Source organism: Notamacropus eugenii, chromosome 5 (assembly GCF_028372415.1).
Source record: "Notamacropus eugenii isolate mMacEug1 chromosome 5, mMacEug1.pri_v2, whole genome shotgun sequence".
Taxonomy (NCBI): Eukaryota; Metazoa; Chordata; class Mammalia; order Diprotodontia; family Macropodidae; genus Notamacropus; species Notamacropus eugenii.
The window spans coordinates 124,733,070-124,753,875 of record NC_092876.1 but is presented as its reverse complement, the minus strand read 5'-3'; the positions used below and the strand labels follow the sequence as shown (position 1 = coordinate 124,753,875).

At 38.1% G+C, this 20,806-nt stretch overlaps 1 protein-coding gene across 6 annotated transcripts in view; it reads right to left on the bottom strand.

Moving 5' to 3' along the window:
• The window catches only part of NARS2 (asparaginyl-tRNA synthetase 2, mitochondrial), a 154,094-nt gene extending 133,937 nt beyond the window's left edge, over positions 1-20,157 (bottom strand). For 3 of the 6 annotated variants that reach the window (XM_072610724.1, XM_072610726.1, XM_072610727.1), the window contains exons 1-4: positions 19,727-20,086; positions 18,318-18,427; positions 12,771-12,891; positions 8,184-8,324 (exon numbers count right to left, since the gene is read on the bottom strand). In XM_072610724.1, the coding sequence (XP_072466825.1) occupies positions 8,184-8,324; positions 12,771-12,891; positions 18,318-18,427; positions 19,727-19,870 (516 nt within the window). In that variant the 5' untranslated portion in view covers positions 19,871-20,086. Of the gene's footprint in view, positions 1-8,183; positions 8,325-12,770; positions 12,892-18,317; positions 18,428-19,726 lie in introns of all 6 variants that reach the window. The other 3 variants (XM_072610728.1, XM_072610729.1, XM_072610725.1) reach the window with 2 other exon arrangements.
• Between the last annotated feature and the right edge of the window lie 649 nt (positions 20,158-20,806).

Below are 20,806 nucleotides of genomic sequence, written 5' to 3'. Positions count from 1 at the left end.
TTTTATCAGTGGTTGGTGCCATATGGGAAGAAATATTATTTTTAGACCTTAATCAAATTTTTTGTGTGCATGTGCTTCAAGAAATTACCACAAATCCATATGGGAGGTAAGAGAGACAGAGTGAATGCATGTTAGAAGATTTTCTAAAACTAAAATGAAGTGACAGTGCCTCATGTGAATTTCTCTTCTGACTGCTTATAGTATCACACCTCTAGAAACTGGTTCTGACACAACTTATTAAAGAAAGAGTCCTACATTAACCTTAAGAGAGCTAAGACTAGGCTGAGATTGTATTAATTTTCACATGTATGATGAAGGTTGTAGGGTAGGATTGGGGAACCTGTGGCTTCAAGACCACATGTGGCCCTTTAGGTCCTCAAGTGAGACTCTGACCAAATCCAAATCAATTTGTCCTGTGAAGTTTGGACTTAGAACGCCACACTTGAGGACCTAGATCACAGGTTCCCCACCTCTGTATAGGGGAAAGGCATGTTAAATTGGTTAACACTTGCAGATCACATATATATTTAAACCTAGAATCACAACTCAGAAAATCCAAAAGAAAATATAGATTTTTTTCCTTTGAGCTAAATAATATGATTCTCTAAGTTTTCTATTGAGTCAGCCCTGACAAAGGGAGTCCCCCATTCATGGGGGTATGGGTGGGGAGGGGGGGAAGTCTGACCAATCTCTAATCCTAATCCCAGCTGTCTCTCTCTCTCCATCATTCCCATGGGTTCTTACCCTAGCTTTCTACCCGAGGAAGCCTACATTTTCTTCCACTGCAATTCTCACAGAAACTGTCTGGAAAGCAAAACTGTCCATGATGAAAGTATCTGAAGTCTAGCTTACTTCAGCAGGACTATGGTGTTAAGAGGAAAGACTGTAATTTCCATGTTTTTTCCAAAGTTTCTGCAGTTGCCCAATAAAGAGCTGTGCACATTAATAAGTATTCAATAAAACCATGTGGCAGTGATACTTGGGCACATTCATGTGCATACACGCACATTTTGTTTAGGCCTAAGAATAATAATATATGCCAACACAGTGACAGTGTAGTGCAAGAGAAAACTGCCAAATATACTCACCAAACTAAATAGAGACTGCACAATGTAGAAGGAATGCTGCTAAGATCAGAAACTCACAGGAGGCAAAATCCAATAAAGTAGTCAGTTGTAAACTCCAGAGCTTGCATCAGTTAGGCATAAATGCCCGAAATTTTAGCAAAAAGAGAAATTATAGGGCCTAACACAAGGGGGCAAATTTGACCTCATGGTTTAAATGAAATTTGTTGGTGTGAGCCCTATGGGCTGTAATATTGCCCTGGTGGATATACTTTATTTGGAAGAAACAAGACACTTGGGGCAGAGAGCAGCAGAGGGAGATTTTATTATGTAAGTAATATTAGGACATATACTCATTTGAAAGAAGCAATATTAAGAAGGTATTCTCACATAAGGAAACTGAAGAGAAAGAAGGGAGAGGAAACAAAACATGGCGGAAAGCATTTGAATTAAGATCAATGAGGAAATACATGAAAGAGATTTTTTTTTTCAACACATTCTATTACTACCTAGGAAAGAAGAAAAGGAAGAAAAGTTGAGGAAACAACCACAAGCTGAAATAGAGGCACAAAAGCAAAAGAGAACTTTAATTATCAAGATGATTGTTGGTGCGCGCTCTCTGAAAATAAAATGGAGCAATGAACAGCTTCTTGACTTGCTTTAATAATAATTTCATCCTTTAAAAGGTGAAGGAACTGGGGGCAGAGTCAAGATGGTGGAGTAGGACAGATATGTAAAAGTTCTCCCACAGCCCATAAAATACCTGTAAAAAATGACTCCAAACAAATTCTAGAGCAGCTGAAGCCACAAAACGATGGTGAAAGAGATTTCCAGTCCAAGGCAGCCTGGAAAACTGACAGGAAAGGTCTATCGCACCAGTCTCAGAGAGGAGCACCGTCCACAGAACCCAGCCAAGCCTTGTACACCAGGCACTGGCAGGGACAGGACCAGAGCAGGCCTTGGGGTGAAATCCCTAGCAGCTGCTGTGATTCCCAGATCCCTCAATCAACAAAATCTAGAGACAGCTTCAAAGGTCAGTGAGAAAGCTCTTTCACCTACGTGAGAAAGGAACGTGGTCTAGTCCCATTCCCAGGAGGGGGCAGCATCCATTTTTGTAGCCCTCTGACTAAAGACTCTGGGGGAATTGAGTGGCTGATCAGGATCTAAGCCCTGAGTGGCAGCCCTAAGGTGAGGAGGAGCACAGGCTGGCCTGGTGGAGGCTCTGGAGAGGGAATCCTACTCCCAGATCCTGGGCAGAAGAGTGCTTATGGTTGCTCCCAGACCAAAGTGCTAGCCAGGAGAGGGGTAAACTCCTCTTCCTTGATTGTGCCACCCTGGAGGAACTAAGAACTTACAGGTCCTTAGAGTATACTCTCCTCTTGACAAAAGACTCAAAAGTCAAGTAACTGGCTAGGAAAATGCCCAAAAAAGGGAAAAAAAAAATAAGACTATCAAAGGTTACTTCCTTGGTGAACACGTATTTTCCTCCATCCTTTTGGATAAGGAAGAACAATGCATACCATCAGAGGAAGACATAAAAGTCAAGGCTTCTGCATCCAAAACCTCCAAAATAAATATGCAATGATCTCAGGTCATGGAAGAGCTCAAAAAAGATTTTGAAAATCAAGTAAGAGAGGTGGAGGAAAAATTGGGAAGAAAAATGAGAGTGATGCAAGAAAATCATGAAAAGTGAGTCAACAGCTTGCCAAAGGAGACCCAAAAAAATGATGAAGAAAATAACACCTTTAAAAATAGACTAATTCAAATGGCAAAAGAGGTCCAAAAAGCCAATGAGGAGAAGAATGCTTTAAAAAGCAGAATCAGTCAAATGGAAAAGGAGGTTCAAAAGCTCACTGAAGAAAATAGTTCTTTAAAAATTAGAACAGAACAGATAGAAGCTAATGATTTTATGAGAAACCAAGAAATTACAAAACAAAACCAAAAGAATGAAAAAATGGAAGAGAATGTGAAATATCTCACCAGAAAAACAACTGACCTGGAAAATAGATCCAGGAGAGACAATTTAAAAATTATGGGACTACCTGAAAGCCATGATCAAAAAAGGAGCCTAAACATCATCTTTCATGAAATTATCAAGGAAAACTGCCCTGATATTCTAGAACCAGAGGGCAAAATAAATACTGAAAGAATCCATCTGTGGATGGATCCATCACCTTCTGAAAGAGATCCAAATAGAGAAACTCCTAGGAATACTGTAGACAAATTCCAGAGTTCCCAGATTAAGGAGAAAAAAAGCAATTCAAGTACTGTGGAAATACAATCAGGATAACACAAGATCTAGCAGCTTCTACATTAAGGGATCGATGGGCTTGGAATATAATATTCCAGAAGTCAAAGAAACTAGTATTAAAACCAAGAATCACCTACTCAGCAAAACTGAGTATAATACTTCAGGGGAAAAAATGATCATTCAATGAAATAGAGGACTTTCAAGCATTCTTGATGAAAAGACCAGAGCTGAATAGAAAATATGACTTTCAAACACAAGACTCAAGAGAAGGATGAAAAGGTAAACGAGAAAGAGAAATCATAAGGGACTTACTAAAGTTGAACTGTTTACATTCCTACATGGAAAGATAATATTTGTAATTCTTGAAACTTTTCTCAGTATTTGGGGAGTTGGAGGGATTATACATATACATATACATATATATATATATATATATATATATAGAGAGAGAGAGAGAGAGAGAGAGAGAGAGAGGACACAGGGTGAGTTGAATAGGAAAGGATGATATCTAAAAAAATAAAATTAAGGGGTGAGAGGAATATATTGGGAGGAGAAAGGGAGACGTAATGGGGCAAATTATCTCTCATAAAAAAGGCAAGAAAAAGCTATTTCAATGGAGGGGAAGAGGGGAGAGCTGAGAGGGAAAAAGTGAAGCTTACTCTCATCACATTTGGCTTAAGGAGGGAATAACATGCACACTCAATTTGGTATGAAAATCTATCTTACACTACAGGAAAGTAGGGGAGAAGGGGATAAGTGGAGTGTGGGAAGGATGACAGAATGGAGGGCAAATGGGAGGAGGGAGTAATTAAAAGCAAACGCTTTTGGGATCAAAAGAGAGAACAGAATAAATGGGGGGCAGGATAGGATGGAGGGAAAAATAGTTAGTCTATCACAATATGACTATTATGGAAGTCTTTTGCAAAACTATACATATATAGCCTATATTGAATTGCTTGTCTTCTCAGTGGGGATGGATGGGGAGGGAGGAAGGAAGAGAAGTTGGAACTCAAAGTTTTAGGAACGAATGTTGAGAATTGTTTTTGCATGCAACTGGGAAATAAGAAATACAGGTAATGGGGTAAAGAGATCTGTCTTGCCCTACAAGAAAAGAGAGAAGGGGAAGGGAAGAGTGTGATAGAAGGGAGGGCAGATTTGGGGAAGGGGTAAACAGAATGCTCAGTGTTTTGGGGTGGGGAGAGGGGAGGGGAGAGATGGGAAGAAAATTTGGAACTCAAAATCTTGTGGAAATGAATGTTGAAAACTACAAATAAAACAAATAAATTAAAATTTTTAAAAAATTTAAAAGGTGAAGGAACCAACAGGGCTAAGTTCTATTATGAATCTGAATTCTCATCACCAAGAGATGTTGATTGCTAGGGTGAGAATGATGGGAAACTAATGCAAAAGAGGCTACTCTCTCCTAAAGTTTGTGACAGAGAAGAAAGACAGAGTCCAGTGTGCACCCTAGATTTTAGGAAAACAGAATTCAAAAATTTCTGGGAAATAGTAGGAGGATCCTACAGACAAAAACTCTACAAGTCAAGGAGGGACAGGAAACATTCGAAAAAGAATATTGAAGACACAAAGGAAAAACAAGTCCAAGGAGGAAAAAAAAATGGGAGTATTCAAAAAAACAATATGGATACACAGAGAATGCAACAATCAACTTTATCTTTAAAACATATGTATAATATATGTAAGCAAAAGAAAGTAATAGCAGATGAATACAAAAGTTTGGCACAGTCCTGTAAAAAGAAAAAAAGAACACAAGGAATGTGACAATTCAGAATGAGGAAAGCCTGGTGAGGTAAGCTAAGAATTTAAGTCACACTGGAGAAAAAGACAAGGCTCAGAGAAAGGACAGGACCATGGCTCACGAGGTAGATGAAACAATGATAACTGACAACACAGAGATAACAGAGCCGCTGATTTTGCTTCTGTTTCTCTGTCAGGGTAAATGATCTTTGGACTGTAAAGAAAACAAAAATAATCGATAGGGAATTGATATCCATGAAAGAGCACTTAGTTGCCTTTGATAGATTCAAGTCATCTTCCCCAGATGAACCACATCATCAGACACTGAAAAAAAAAATTATGTGATTTCTGAACCACTATCAGTGATATATGAAAGAATGTAAAGTACAAGAGAGGTGCCAGAAAGATAGAGAAAGCAAATGTCCCAATTAAAAAAAAAAAAGAGCAATATTATCTCAAAAAACCAAAAAACCAACCTCCACCCCAAAAAAACAAAACAAAAATTACTCAGCTCCTGGAGCTCCTATGGAATCTATAAGTGAAATACTCCTGATGTGTCTCTTCCTCCCTCAATCAAGCAAAGTCTTGGGAAGGATGACAGCTGGCAGTCAAAAGCTTTTTCACAAATCTGTGTCCCAACAATATGAAAGGCAAGTTCAGACTGCAGCTGGCCAGAAGAAAGATGTTCTTTTTTATGTTTCCTGGAATCTTCTACATACTATGTGACTATATATTTCTTCATTTTCAAGGCATGAAAAACATTTAGTAAGATGTCTTCTTTCCTTTCCTCCTTCCCCTGTCTGCACATTCTCTTTCAAATTCCCAAAAGTCATGCATCTGAGTAAAGAATCTAAGTCTCTACTGCTAGAGAAGAAAAAAAAGTTATATCCTTTTTTTTTTATTTTTTTTATTTTTTATTTTTTTTTTTTATTTTGTAATGTTTAACAATCACTGCCTTACAATTGTGATTTTATCCCCCCCACCTACCCCCCACTCCCCCCCCTCCCTCCCCACGACTGCATACAATTCTGTATAGATTCTATATATACTTTCCTATTGAGTATATTTTCACTATAGTCATGCTATGTAGTCAGACTAAGATAAATGAAAGAAATCGTATAACAAATCAGAACATGATACACAAACACATACACATACATAAACATGATCTGCTATAATATGTGAATGACTTCCATATTTTTCTCTCTGAGTGTGGCAGGCATTTTGCCTTGAGATCCTCCATTGGGATTTTTTTTTTTAAAAAAGTTATATTCTTGAGTGCCTTTTCTATCCTCCTTTTTCTCCATCCAAAATAAGGAGAAATGTTTATTTCAATACTGCTATTATTTCATGGTTGTAGGTAATCCCTTCACTTCTGAAGAATTACACCTCAAGACAAGATTCTTAGTCCAACATCCTTCGAACTAGGTTTATTTATTTATTTTTTTAAATATTTTGTTAACTACAGGCACAGGAAACATTTTTCTGACAAGGAGCCCATGGGCTATGCCAGACTGCCAAACAGGTCACAAATTACACAAAGATTAAGAAGCACTGTTTTAGGAGATAGCTTAAAGAATCAGTCTGACCAAAAAATTTAGCCTGTTGGGGCCAACATTCTGGTGAGAAGCCTCTCTGAATTTAGCTAGTCATTAGAGATGTTTAATGAAACATTTTGAAAAAGAAGTAGTAATCACAAAAAAATTCAGCATGACATCATCAAGAACAGGTTTTACTAGAGTAACCTTATTTCCTTTTTTGATAGTATGGCTGAAGTACATTAACATACATACATACACACACACACGTCCATATAGCTATGGCTATAGCTATAGTTTACCTAGATTTTAGTGAAGCTTCTGATAAAGCACTTCATACTATTCTAAGTCTGCAAATAATAAGCATATGAAGTACTATGCATTATTCAAAGAACTGAGGATATAAAAGAAAGGCAAAAACAGAGTTGTTGCTCTCAAGGCAAAGTCTCAAGTAAAAGATGGAAAGTTATGATCTAGACAACAGTAAAATTAGATTATGAACAGGTTAAATGGCTAGACCCAACTAGCAGTGATTAATGTTTCAATCAAAAAACATCAATTAATGCTTTATTATTAATTATAACACCTACTATGTGCCCAGAACTGAGGATCCAAAAACAAAAATTAAACAGTCCCTGCACTAAGAAACACACATTCTACCAGGGGAGACAACATATACATACATAAGCACATCAATGGGAGGAGGTATCCAGTTGCACAGTCCCCGATATCTGTGCTTGGCTCTATGTTATTTAACATTACTTTTACTTTTTTAAACAGTGATAAGGATTAAAGACAAACACAGAAACCTTATTAAATTTGCAGTTGACTCAAAGGCAGGATGGATATCTAACAAACTAGATGACAGAATGAGCATACCCCAGAATCATGATACGCTAGAAAATTGGGCTGAATTTCATGAGGCACAATTAAATGTGGACAAACATTCAAAATCTTTTGTAAGTGTAAGAAGATGAAGGAATGGTGAGATAGCATCCTTTCTGAAAAATACCTGTGGGTTTTAGCGAACTTCAAGCTCAATAAGAGTTTTAACAGGGTGACATGAAAATTATAAAAGCTAACGCCTCCTTGAGTGGCATTAAGTAAGACAGAGCTTTCAAGAAAAAGGAGGTGAAGGTCCTTTTGTACTCTGCTCTGATCAAAACAGATCTAGGGTACTGTGATCTGTTTAGGGCATCACATTTTAGAAAAGCCAATGATAACCTGGAGAGTGTCTGGAGGAAGGCAAACAGGGTGGTGAAGAGGAAGAGTATTCCAGGAATGGAAGACAGAAAGTGAAAAGGCATAGAGATGCAATTAGGGTAATGAGCAAGCAAGGGTAAGATGATGCCACGTACAAGCAAAAGTGAAAGCCAGTGTTACTAGATTACATGACAAGGATAAAGTGTAAGAAGAATGGAAAGGTAGGAAGGAGGTTGGATAGGGCTTTAAAAGCCAAAAAATGGATTTTATATTTGATGTGTAGACTTTATGGATTAGTTCAGTAAAATATTTTTAACCTATCTCATAGAAATGAAAGGAAGATCAACCAAAATGAAGTAAAAAACATACCTTGAAGAAAGAGTGTATAGCATCTGTAGCTTCACTGCGAACCCTCAGTATAGAGGCCAGGGCATTAGTCCTACATCGAAGGTGAGGGTGCTGTCGAATATATTCCAGAGGATGTCTCTCCTTGTATTTAAAAGGGAATGTCTGTCAAAGAACAATAAAAACAAATGAGACACTGGAGAAGGGACTATTCTCATTAAATCAGCTCTCAGGACATTCCAAAAGTGATGGCACTTCTGTTGTTCCAAACTAAAAGACTGCCTTCTTCCCTTCTTAAAAAATGATTGATTACAATCCCAATTCCTTGTGTTTTTTTCCTATGGTGTCCTACACATTCAGATATTCAATATCATGATGATCACCTAACATATTCCTGAAAACCCACCATCAATTCATACTTGTGGTGTTCAAATGAACACTATCTTCTATCTGGCAATTTTAAAAAACTACTGCATGAAACAGTGTATACTACTGAAGACTTGCAAAGATTGTTCTTAAAATTCTGTCCCTGAAAAAATTTTTTCTGCCCAAATATAACCACCAAACCTTTAAAATTTCTCTGATATTTATTAAACAAAATACAAACTCTCTTGCCTGGCATACAAGGCTCTATAGCCTGACCCCAACTTACTTTCTGATTTTATCCCACAATACCCCTTTTCATAAACTATAAGCTCCAGCTAAAATAGACTCATTGTTCCTGGTTCTATCTTACTATCTCCTCCACCTTTTTATTTAGATATACTGTTCCCTTTGTGTGAAAGATACTCACTTCCTTTCTAGTCTCCATAAACTAACATCCTCCCCTCCTTCAAAACACAAATAAGGCGCCACCAAGTTTTGGAGTTGCCAACTAACAATTTATTTTCTGATTTCTCTAGCTATAGGTGATTCCTCCAACCTAAAAATGCCATAGTGACTTTTCTTATGTACATTATTATTTTGTTTTGTAAGAACAGTTTACTAATATCTTTTAACAAAGAATGTTTCTAAATAAAAAGAGAAAGAAAAAAAATAATTCAGCAAAATAATTCAGCAAAACCAATTAACACACTGAAAAAATTTGAGATTTTATGTGAATCCCAACCTCTGCAAAGAAGTAGGAGAAGGTGTCTTCTCACATTTCTTTGGGGTCACACTAGGTCTTTATACTTTTTCAACATTCAGTTTCATTTGTTCTGTGGTTCTCCCCCACCTTTATATTATTTTAGGTCTTTTCTTTGCACTGCTTTACTTCTTTTTTCCATCAGTTTATGTTAAATCTTCCTATGCTTCTCTGTGTCATGTTTATTATTTCTCATAGCTCAGTAATATACCATTACGTTCACGTACCACAATTTGTTCAGCCATTTCTCAATCGATGGGCATCTACTTTATTTTCAGTTCTTGGTAAAAAGTACGAAAAGTGCTGCCATAAATACTCTGTTGTCTATGGAACTTTCTTTTGTTTAAATCTGCCTACCTGTGAAATGTCTGAGTTAAAGGATTTGGACAGTTAGTCTTTCTTTAGCTGATTCCAAACTTCTTTCCAGAATGGTTATGCTAATAGAGTTCCACAGTGTATCCAGGTGCTTTTCTTTCTTCACACCCTCCAACAGTGACTTCCCATCTTTTGTTAGTTTACTGGGTGTGAGGTAAAACCTTAAGGTTGTTTGGATTTGCATTTCTCTTATTATTAGGGAGAATGGTCAATAAGGGCCCAATACCTGGATAACATGCAATATGCTCTGTCTAATACCAACCCACATAAAAGTGTTCCGAATTTACTTCAGAAAATGTGTGATATGACAGAGGGGGTCCTCCTCCTTTCTACTTCAGAGCATGTACAGGTGCAGACCCTTTTAATTAGCTACGTCCACTTTTCCCAGGAACCAAGGTGGTCAAGGGGCATGGGGTCCTGGTTTCAAAGTACTCCACTGGTACTTATGATATTTTTATTGTATCTTTTCAGTGAATATCCCTTTGTAAAAGCTAATGTTAATTGATATCAAGAAAGATCACTGGGCAAAATGCTATTAGATTTTTTGATGGCAAAGAACTGGAAATTAAGGGGGTGGCTATAAAGGAGAAGAGCTGCACAAATTACAGTATATGAATATGATGAAATTACAATTTGCCATAAGAAATGATACTTCAGAGAAACCTTGGAAAGACTTACATGAGGAGTTCATGCAGAGTGAAGTGAACAGCACCAGAAAAACAATGTGCATGCAATAAATAACTTTGAAAGATTTAAGGACTCTGATCAACACAATGAAAAACCACCATTCCACAAGATCAATGATGATGCATGCTGCCCATCTTCTGGCAGAGAGGTAATGGATTCAGGGTACAGACAGAGACATACTTTTTTTGGAAATGGCTAATGTGGGAATTTGTTTTGTTTGATTATGGCTATTTGTTATGCACAGCCAAGTTTTGTTTTGATTTTATTTTTCTTTTCTCCAAATGGAGAGGGTGCAGAAGGCTGAGAAAAAATATTTTTGTTCACTGAAAATAAATAATTTAAAAAATTATATTCAAACAGTAATTACTGGCAGTCAACACTCAGGGGAACACAGTAGATAAGGACTTTAAAGAAACTGTATTAGACTACCCTTAGAATTCTATATGGTGGAGCACCAGCCCTGCTGTGAGGACCCAACAGGCAAGTGCTAGGTGCCTGTAGGTTACATCCTACATCAGTGATCTGGATCATTCTTTCATATGGTTGTTCACAATATCATTTTTTAACTTATACTGAAGTTATCTGTGCATGTAAATCAATCTCTCTTCTCCAATTTATCTCCCTGTGAAGACAGATACTTATATATCAGTTTTTACCTGTTTCCCTCATACCTAACAAGAATATACAATATAAATAAATGCTTGTTAACTGAAAAAGAAACTCTTCCTGCATTCATATCACTGGACGAAAGAAATACATGAATATGCTTTCTGTCAAAAAAATATGCAAAAATGTATGTATACTTCATTATTTTAAGGATCTCTAATTTCATTAGTTGTTCAACCAATGTGGATGGATCACTGCCTCTGAGTAGAAAAGTATTATTAAAAAGTGTTAAAAAATCTTAGTAGACAGTGTTCTTGAGTTACAGTGATTACAATTTCTATCACCCCCAAATCAAATTTCTGGTGATAAGCCTTTCCTGAGACTGGTCAACAGATAAGAGGCAGTCATTTAATAGGACTAGACCTGAAATCTTCTCAGCTTGGTAGGGCTTGTCAAAACCTGTCCTAAATTAGCACAGCCCTCCACAAACACAGTATCATAATGAGTCACTATGGTATTTAATTTTACATTAAAGTAAAAATTTCCATGAAAACAACACAAAGATAACAAAAAGAAACTTAGTAAAATTATTATACCCATGAACTGTTTCCTTTTGGCTTATCTTTTTTTTCCCAAGCCCTGGACACAGACTTATTTCCATGGTTACATTAATGGCATGCATGTGCACACATACTTGCACACATACATGCATACACACATGCATACAATGCTTTTAAAGCAATACCAAATTAAACCCTTAGAAATGTGACTACATAAAATGAAAACTGGGATTAACCATCCAGCCTATTTTCAAGGGACACAACAGAGAAAGGAAAGAACCATTAGGTATCCACACCAACATTAGCAAGAAGAAAACTACTCAAGCCCTGAAAAATAAATGGCAAGAATCAAAAAAGTCATCAAATGATGACAGAATGACAATTCAAAGAGGGAAGAAAAAGTTACTGATCATTATCCAATTTTCTGCGTGCTCCATATGTTTTTTCCTGGCAGTCTATTTTCCAGATGTCTCAGTTCCCAATTTTATATAATCTGAGCAGAATTTCTTGCCATATGATGCAGCCATTATATACAAAGCTATGTGGCTGATGCTAGGAAAAAACAAAAAATTTAGATCTGATCTAAAATGAAGATGTTAACTAAAATGGCTTAAGAAATTTTCTACCTCACTCCTTTTAACTTGTCTTCTTTATATCAACTAAACTCTGACTTGAACTAATTAGATATTCCTCCTCCTTCCCTTGTTTTTTATCCTTAAAATATTAGATGATAATCTTTCCAGCACTTTACAAAACAGACACACAACTTAAATGACTCTAACCTTCGCTATGCAAAAACAAAAATAAACATTTACTAAGTTTCCACTTCAGCAGAATTTCTTGTTAGAGCAACTCCAGCTGAACTAGAACTTCATATTTAGAAAGAAAAGCCAAGGATCAGTTCCTTGCATAAGCATTCTACCTATCACACCTTGGGCATTTATGTTCACAAGAACCTGGAAGAACTGGTCCAGCCCTTGCTGTTTCTGTTACTCAAGTTAAGCTGGCACATCTGTCAAAGTGCCCAGTTTCAACAGTGACAAACACTACAGAAACTCACAAGTAAAGCCAATTATTTTTCCCACATTAATCTAAGGCTTTAATACCTACTTTTGCTGCTGTCTCTGCATTCCTCAGGTTGCCAAGTGTCTTGTAGATGAGTGCATTAAAAGAACGGACACTGGAAGGCAGCCTGCAAATATTTTCAACACGGTCTCTCAAACTGACTATATGATAAGCTAGAGTCAAACAGCATACCTTAGGATCACATTGTCCAATGACTTCAATTTTGTCTGCCTTCAGTTCCACGTTTTGCTTTTTGTAAGGACTTTTTACCAGCACCCCTTGGACTTCCACTGAACTCCCAAAAGTCAGATCACTAAAACATCAACAACAAAGGAATATTTTACAATATGTAACACATCAGTTGGTGTTCGTTGAAAGTCTGCAATCAGAGCACTAATATTTTCTTAATGCTTGCTGGAAGCTTTTGAAGATTTCTTTAAACTGAGTTTTCACCATAACCAAGATTTTCTATGGTTAGGGAGTAGATTCCCAATAATTAAATCATGGGTTGTAGTCCAGGGCTTCCTCCTCTTACCTCCATCTAAATAAGGCCAAGAGTACAGATAATAATTAAAACTCTAAAATAAAAATCAGAAACCAAAGCAAAATGAGTGTGTATCAAACAGTATTTCAAAGATGATATTTGGATTATTAATAACTCTCTATTCCACTACTAGGGTATATAATCAGAAGGTAGTTCCAAGGACTAAAATGTATATTCAGAGATTCCTTAGGTTGTTTATGAAGCTAACTTCACAAATAATATTTGGGTAATTTCAGACACACATCCCTACCATTTCTAATGGTAGCTAATTCATAGATATTAATTTCTAATAATGGCTAATGTTGCTGTCTTTCAGTCATGTCCTATTCTTTATAACTCCATGGACCATAGCACACCAGGCCTTTCTATCCTCAACTATCTCTCAAAGTCTGTCCAAGTTCATGGGCATGTTTCCATGACACCATCAATCCATCTCATCCTCCTGCTGTCCCCTTGACCTTTTGTCTTCAATCTGTCCTGACATCAGGGTCTTTTCCAGTGAGCTCCATCTTTCCATTATGTGGCTAAAATATTTAAGCTTCAGTATCCGACCTTCCAGTGAACAGCTTGTATTAATTTCTTTACATATAGAATGATTTGATCTCTTTACTGTCTAAGGGACTCTCAAAGGTTTTCTCTAGCACTACAATCCAAAAGTGTCAATTCTGGGTGTTCAGTTTTCCTTTTAGTCCAACTCTCACTGCTGTACACTGCAAATGGAAAAACCATAGCTTTGACTATACAGATCTTTGTTGACAAGGTGATGTTTCTGCTCTTCAGTATTCTGTCTAGATATGCCATAGCTTTCCATCAAAGGAGCAAGTGTCTTTTAATTTCAAGGCTGCGGTTGCTGTCTGCAGAGATCTTGAGCCCAAGAATATAAAACATGACATTGCTTCCATTTCTTCTCCCTGTATTTGCCAAGAAGTGATGGGAACAGTTGCCAAGATCTTAGCTTTAAGCCAGCTTTTATACCCTCCTCTTTCATCCTCATCAAGAAGTTTCTTAATTCCTCTTTACTTTCTACCATCTGAGTGGCATCATCTGCATATCTGAGATAGCTGCTATTTTTCCTGGCAGCCTTAACTCCAGCTTTTTATTCATCCATCCTGGTACTTCATATGATGTACTCTGCAATAAGTTAAATAAATAAGGTGACAATATATAGCCTTCTTTTCCAATCTTAAGCCAGTTGTTCCATGCTCAGTTCTAACTGTTGCTTTCTAGCCTGCATACAAGTTCCTCAGAAGACAAGTAGGATGATCTGTACTCCCATCTCTTTGAGAATTTGCCACATTTTGTTGTGACCCACTCAGTCAAAAGCTCCAGTGTAGTCAAGGAAGTAGGAGTTTTTCTTGAACTTCCTTGCTTTCTCCATAATCTAGTGAATGTTGGCAATCTGGTATCTGGTTCCTCTGCCTCTTTGACCCCCTGACTTTGGGGGATGCAGTGATATATGCTATGTGCCATATGACATACTGAGTGATACATCTATGTATTAGATAACATGTTTTGCTTAAGGATGTTGCTATGAATGTTATGCTTTACTTTATTGAACAATGTTTAGTTTATTGCTAAATAGAGTTCATTATACTATGCCATTAGACCCTTAAAATCATTCACTGCAGCAATCCTCAGGGGTGCTGCTGTGAGTGATTGGCTTTACATCCCCCTGGGCCAGTAATATTTACTGGTGACATTAGCATTTGCAGTTCATATCGTATGGTAATTGTCTTTAGAAATAGAGGTCTCCTGAAAAGCTTTCTTCTTCTCCTCATCTATGAAAAGAAACTAGCTATTTACATTTATCCCAGTAGTAAAGAGTGCCACTTCTAGGAAATAATTAATCTTTTGAAGACGTCTTCTTAGTGACCTGGAGGAAGACTGAAAGTGTCTTAGGAAGAAAGGAAGTAATCATCTGTTCCCTCCCCAAATACGCCTTTTTCTTTGAAGTCCATGTTCTCTTTAGGTCTTCAGTTTCTTTCTCACAATGTCATATTTTAGTAAATACTTTCTAAGTTCCTACTGAAAGTATCATTAGTCAGTAGCAGCCATTCAATTTGACAAATCTTGGAAGGTCCTCTTGTCACCTACTGGACACCATCCTGGAGCCAGGAGGAGAACAGAGAGCTACTGTCTTTATCAGGTCCGCAAACAGCTCCCTCAGTATTCCTCAGCAGGGAGCCTACCACCATTACTCCTCTCTTCATGATCATTACTAGAAAGCATGAATAGATGTGCATCTTCATTCCTTGGAGGGCAGACAATTTGTTTAATCTCCAAAGGATCCAGTTTACTTCTCTTTTGAAAGAATCTGACCCTTAAATGGTCAATGATACTTCTTTTTCTCTTATCATCCTCTACTTTCTAACCTCGGGAGACCAATCAAGACATCCTCTCTCTTTTCAGATTCTTTTGATTCTTTGTTTTACAAGACAGCTTTTCATCTTTTTTTTTTGGGGGGGGGGGGAATACTTCATTATAGTCAATTAGGGACACAGAGTGAATAGCAGTATCAAATTTTTCCTGTTTCTAGTTTTTTTAAATAATTATTTAAAATTATAATTTCCAAGAACAATCTATTACTTTACTCCCTAATCTTACATGAAATAGTCATAGAATCATAGACTGTGAGAGTTGGGACCTCAGAGGCCATCTAATAACACCCATATGCAAAAGGAATCCTCATATGAAAGAAGTTAAGCAGTCATCCAGAAGACCTCTGAGGAAGAAGAAACTGAGCACTGCTGATCCATGTAAACTGAAGATAACATCTGATCTTTTACCAACTTCACTAGCTATGTTTTGGCAATCTATGAACAAAATTGTAAGCACCCTAAAAAAACTGTCCTTTGGAGTTCATGTTGTAGGACAACTTTATTTATGAATTTGTACTTTTGTAATTAACTAACTCTGCCTTAAATTAGTAAAAGTAAGAATTCAAATCGACAGTGAATATTATTACAGATAAGTTCTAGCATATTACTGAGTCAGTCAGTATTTTTTAATCACTTATATGCCAGACCCTGTGCTAAGCATTGAGGATGAAAAGTAAAAACTGTCCCTTCCCTTAAGTCATAGTCTAATGGGGAAGGCAATATGCAGACAACTACGTACATAGAAGAAAAAAAAATCTGTATTTTATGGGGAAAAAAAACAGTACTTTATAAAATAAAGTATAAATAAAAAAATTAAGTTCTCAAGTTCTACTGAAACTTAAGGAAAATTAATCAGAATCATAAACATGAGACACAGAAGAAAACTTAGAATCATCCAGTCCAGGCCCCTGTTCTTACAAAAAAAGGCATCTGCAGCTCAGACAGGTTAGTGACTTATTACATAATTTAGTAAGTCAAAGACCCCAAATGCAAATTCAGGTCCTTTTACTTCAAGTATAATATATGCAGTCTTCCTACTGCACTACACTGCCTCTCTCATATAGTCTAACACCTTTGAGGATAACTTGGATTTTTTTCTACTTTTAAAACATGCTGCCTATAATATACAAAGTAAACTGTAAAACTGAACAATGTACAAATGAACAAAAGTTCATTTTGACAATTAAAAGTCTTTTCTTCAGTCAATCAACAAGTATTTATTAAGAATTTAACCAGGTACCAAGTACTAGAATACACTCTGGGATACAAAAAAGGGTGAAAACAGTCTCTGCATCCAATACTCAAGGAGCATGCATTTTAATGAGAGAAGATAATATGCAAATAACTATGGATATACTGAACATAAAAATGAAAGAGATCACACTGCATTGTAGTAGTATATTTTCAAAGTAAAGCTCCAAATATAAGCTTAAGTCATTCTTCAATTATTTTTAACAGACTATTGTTGTTGTTTTTTTTCTAAGTATTTTCCAAAAACACTTGCATTCACTTAGGAAGCTGCCTTCCCATTCATCAGGAATGCTGCTAAACAACATGAGGTTATGTTTATGTTAAGAGGTAAATTGTGTCAAACTGAAAAATCTGTTCAGCTGAATTTGCAATGTGAAATGATGTGATATAATAAAAAGAGAACTGGTTTGGGAGTCAGAAGACCTGAGTTTAAATAAGCTGCTATTTATAATCAGTATTTACTACCTACCTGGAATACTATCCCTCTTCATCTCCATCTCATGGCTTTCTCCTGAGACTGACCAAGTTGTAGTTAGAATCTTCTGCAAGAAGCCTTTCTTGATCCTCCTTAGTGCTAGATTGATTACCTCCAATTTACTGTGCATATATTTTGCATGTGTATAGTTGTCTGTATGCTGTCTTCCCTGTTAGACTGTGAACCCTTTCAGGGAAGGGACTGTTTTTGCTTTTCTTTTCATCCTTAGAGCGTTGCACAGGGTCTGGCAAATAATAAGTGGTTAATGTATGCTTACAGAATGACTGTGTTAAGCTACTTCAGTATTCTGACCTTCAGCTGACCTTTAATGTACCTTTCCAGCTCTAACAGCTATGATCTTAGACAGCTGTTTATTCTATTCACCAGAGCTGCACTTACTGTCCTTCGTCCTCTTAAACCAGGGTTGGCTGTCGTCGGCATACAAAAATGAGTATGCTTTATTCTCTTCCCTTAGAACTTACAATCTAGTAGAGGAGAAATGGTAAGTACTGAAGTCAGGAGACACTGAGGTTTAAACTCTAACATATTACCTATGGGAACATGGGCAATTCATTTAAGCATCAGTTTCTTCATTTGTAATATGATGTTAATATCACCTGCAGTATGGACCTCACAAAATAGTCACAAGGCTCAAGAGAATATATGTAAATTGCTTTTCAATCCTTAAAGCATGATATAAATTTCCATTATTATTACAAGTAACTACATTATGAAAGTATAACATGTAAAATTAGAGCAGTCCAAAATGTAATGAGTGCTTCATCTCTGTAAATTATGAAATCTGCTGTTAGGTTGATATTAGTATGACTGCCAGTGAATTTGACCAAATTAATTTTTCAGTATCAGTTCAATTCTTCAAATAGCCCCAGGCACATGACTCCAACACAATATGCAGTCTACTTCCAGTCTTGATAGTAGGTGAAGACATAACACCATTACAAATTGTCATATAGCACAGCTCTTCAGTCCTCACAGCACAATAAAAAAGGAATTCATCTTCAAATATCATGAAAAAGGTCATATAAATGTCTTTAGACAAAGTTCAAAGCACCGAAACATTTTTTACTCACCAACTGTCTAAACTTGGGTCTGCTACAATCTGCAAATGTTCCAAAGATGACCCATCATTTACATGGAGGAACAAAACTTCCTTCTGGGATCGAACTGAACGAACCCATCCCTGAGGGAGGAGTAAAAGATGGTTCTTAATAGGAGCTCAAATTTAAACATAACATGCACTTTAAAAAAAGACATTTTAAACTAAAATCAGCACCACTGAAATTCAATAACTCCACAAGCATTTTTAGAGCAACTGCTATGTATCAGGCATTTGATGGAGATTTAAAGATTAAAGCACAGAGTCACTGCTACCAAAGAGCTTACATTTTGCCAGAGAAAGACCTTTCCCATAGAAGCAAACTCAAGACAATACAAGTGAGGTGAGAACACTAAGAACCAGGAGGTTCAGGAAAGACTTTCTGGAGAAGGGACTACTTGTTGAGTCTTGAAAGAAGTAAAAGATTCTAAGAGGTAAAGGTGAGAAGGAAGTGTATTCTAGGCTGTGCAAAGACAGATAAAATGCCAAGTAACCCTTTCCACTCATATGCTACACAGCGGGCTCTAATTTGACTAAACAGATCAGGAGAGCAAAAAAGCTCTTACAGCATTCGCTGCAAAACTGAGTGGTTTTATAAATCCCAAATGAATACGGATTAACAGGAATAGCCAAACTTCACTAGATGTCACGGCAAACCCACAAACAACTCTGAGTACGTTTTTAAAAATGTCAATCCTTGAAGAAATATGAAACCTATGGGAACACAAGGTAGAAATGGTGAGTCGTTTCTTGATGCAGGGAGACCATTCAAGAATGACTGCCAATGGAACTGACGTCTTTAAACAATAACACATCTGCTGAAAATCAGACTGCCTGGGGTAAGAGAATTTCTGAGAGTTCATCGGTTCCTTTTCCTTCCTTCCAGGGAGAAAATACTAGAAAAACCTAGTTTGAAATTCAACTTAAAACAGTAGCTTAGGTTCTGTTTTATAAACAATCTGAAAACATCAATTATAATGGGGAGAAACAGGGACAGGTGGCGTAGGGGTGCACAATGAGGTATAAACTCTCTGACATGACCAACGTATTGACTTATTTTGCTCAACTCTGCTTGTTATAAAGGGACATTGGGGGAGGTGGGGAAATTGGTCATCGGGAAGCGACCCTGGCTTTTTAAAAAGGAGTATTCATACGGAATTTGGAAAGACGTGAGGAGGCGGCAATAAGATCCATAGCTATATTTTTATGACTCAAACGTAAATTATCGTGTTTTCCTGACAATGATGTGTTTCGGCTTGCTCGCCTCCATTCACCGAACACAGGCTTGTGAACGCTAAAGGGCCCCGTGATTCGTGCGTGGCCTCGGTGCACCTGGAGGGGCTGCGCAGGCCTAGCGGAGCGGGAAGGAAGGCGCTCACCCACCTGCACTGTGACATTCTGCCCACGTGGGCTGCGGCTCGCGAGGGCATCGCGGACGCTCACTTTGGGGGGCGGCCTGGGCCTGGGGCAAGGGGCGGAGGTGCAGTAGGCGCGCAGGGCCCTGGACAGCGCTCGGGCCGCCCACATCGTGGGGACGCCGCTCGCTGCTCAGAGGCTGCTCGGGGCTCCTCCCATGCCCGCCGCCCCCGCCTCCGCTCCGGGCCTCGCTCACCCCCACACCCCTCACAGTGCCCGGGCACGCGGGCTGGACGCACGAACCGCACCCCACTCCGCCCCAGCTCCGACCGCGACCCCGAGACAAAGGGAAGACAAAAGGGGGGCCCTGACAAGCTGCCAAGAACTAGTCTTCTCACGCCCTCTGCGCGCCGCCGCTGACTGACGTAACGTCGTGACGCCGACGTCCATCGTGACCTTACGACGCAGCCGCGAGGCGGAGCTTCCACCCAAGGAGGACGGGCGAGAAGGGGGCGGGGCCTACCCAGACCCCGCCTGGAACCGCCTTGTCGATCAGTGAATCTGGCAAAGAGATTGGACAACTCGTAAAGACCCAGAGAAAGAAAGAACCCTTGGTGGGAGGGGATGGTCTCAAAGACCACGCCTTCCCTTAGAGGAGCTCCCGGTGGAGATGCCAAGGCTTTTTCCTCTTAATGAGAGGGTTTATCGAATATTTTAAAGTGATTTTCTTTTTTTTAGTTGCATCTTTTAAAATTTATTTCCATTTAACGAAATCCCTTTTCTCCCTCCCAGTCTCCCATTAAAAAAATAAAGTGATAATGATACTAAATAGCTTTCATTCTTAGCAGGTGCTGTGTGCCAGGCAGTGTGCTGGGCACTCAGACTGTTATATCACTGGGTCGTCCATCCAGAGTGCTTCAATAAGCAACCCGGGGAGGGAGGTTCTCATACCCCCTTCTCCAGCTTCAGCCACTTACCCAGATCCACGTAGCTGCTGGGAGCGCTCTACCTGCTCTGCCAATAATAATAAACCGTATTAATCATCATAGTCATAGCTACCATTTACACAGTGCTTGCTAGATAACTTACCAGCTGCTTTACAGTCAT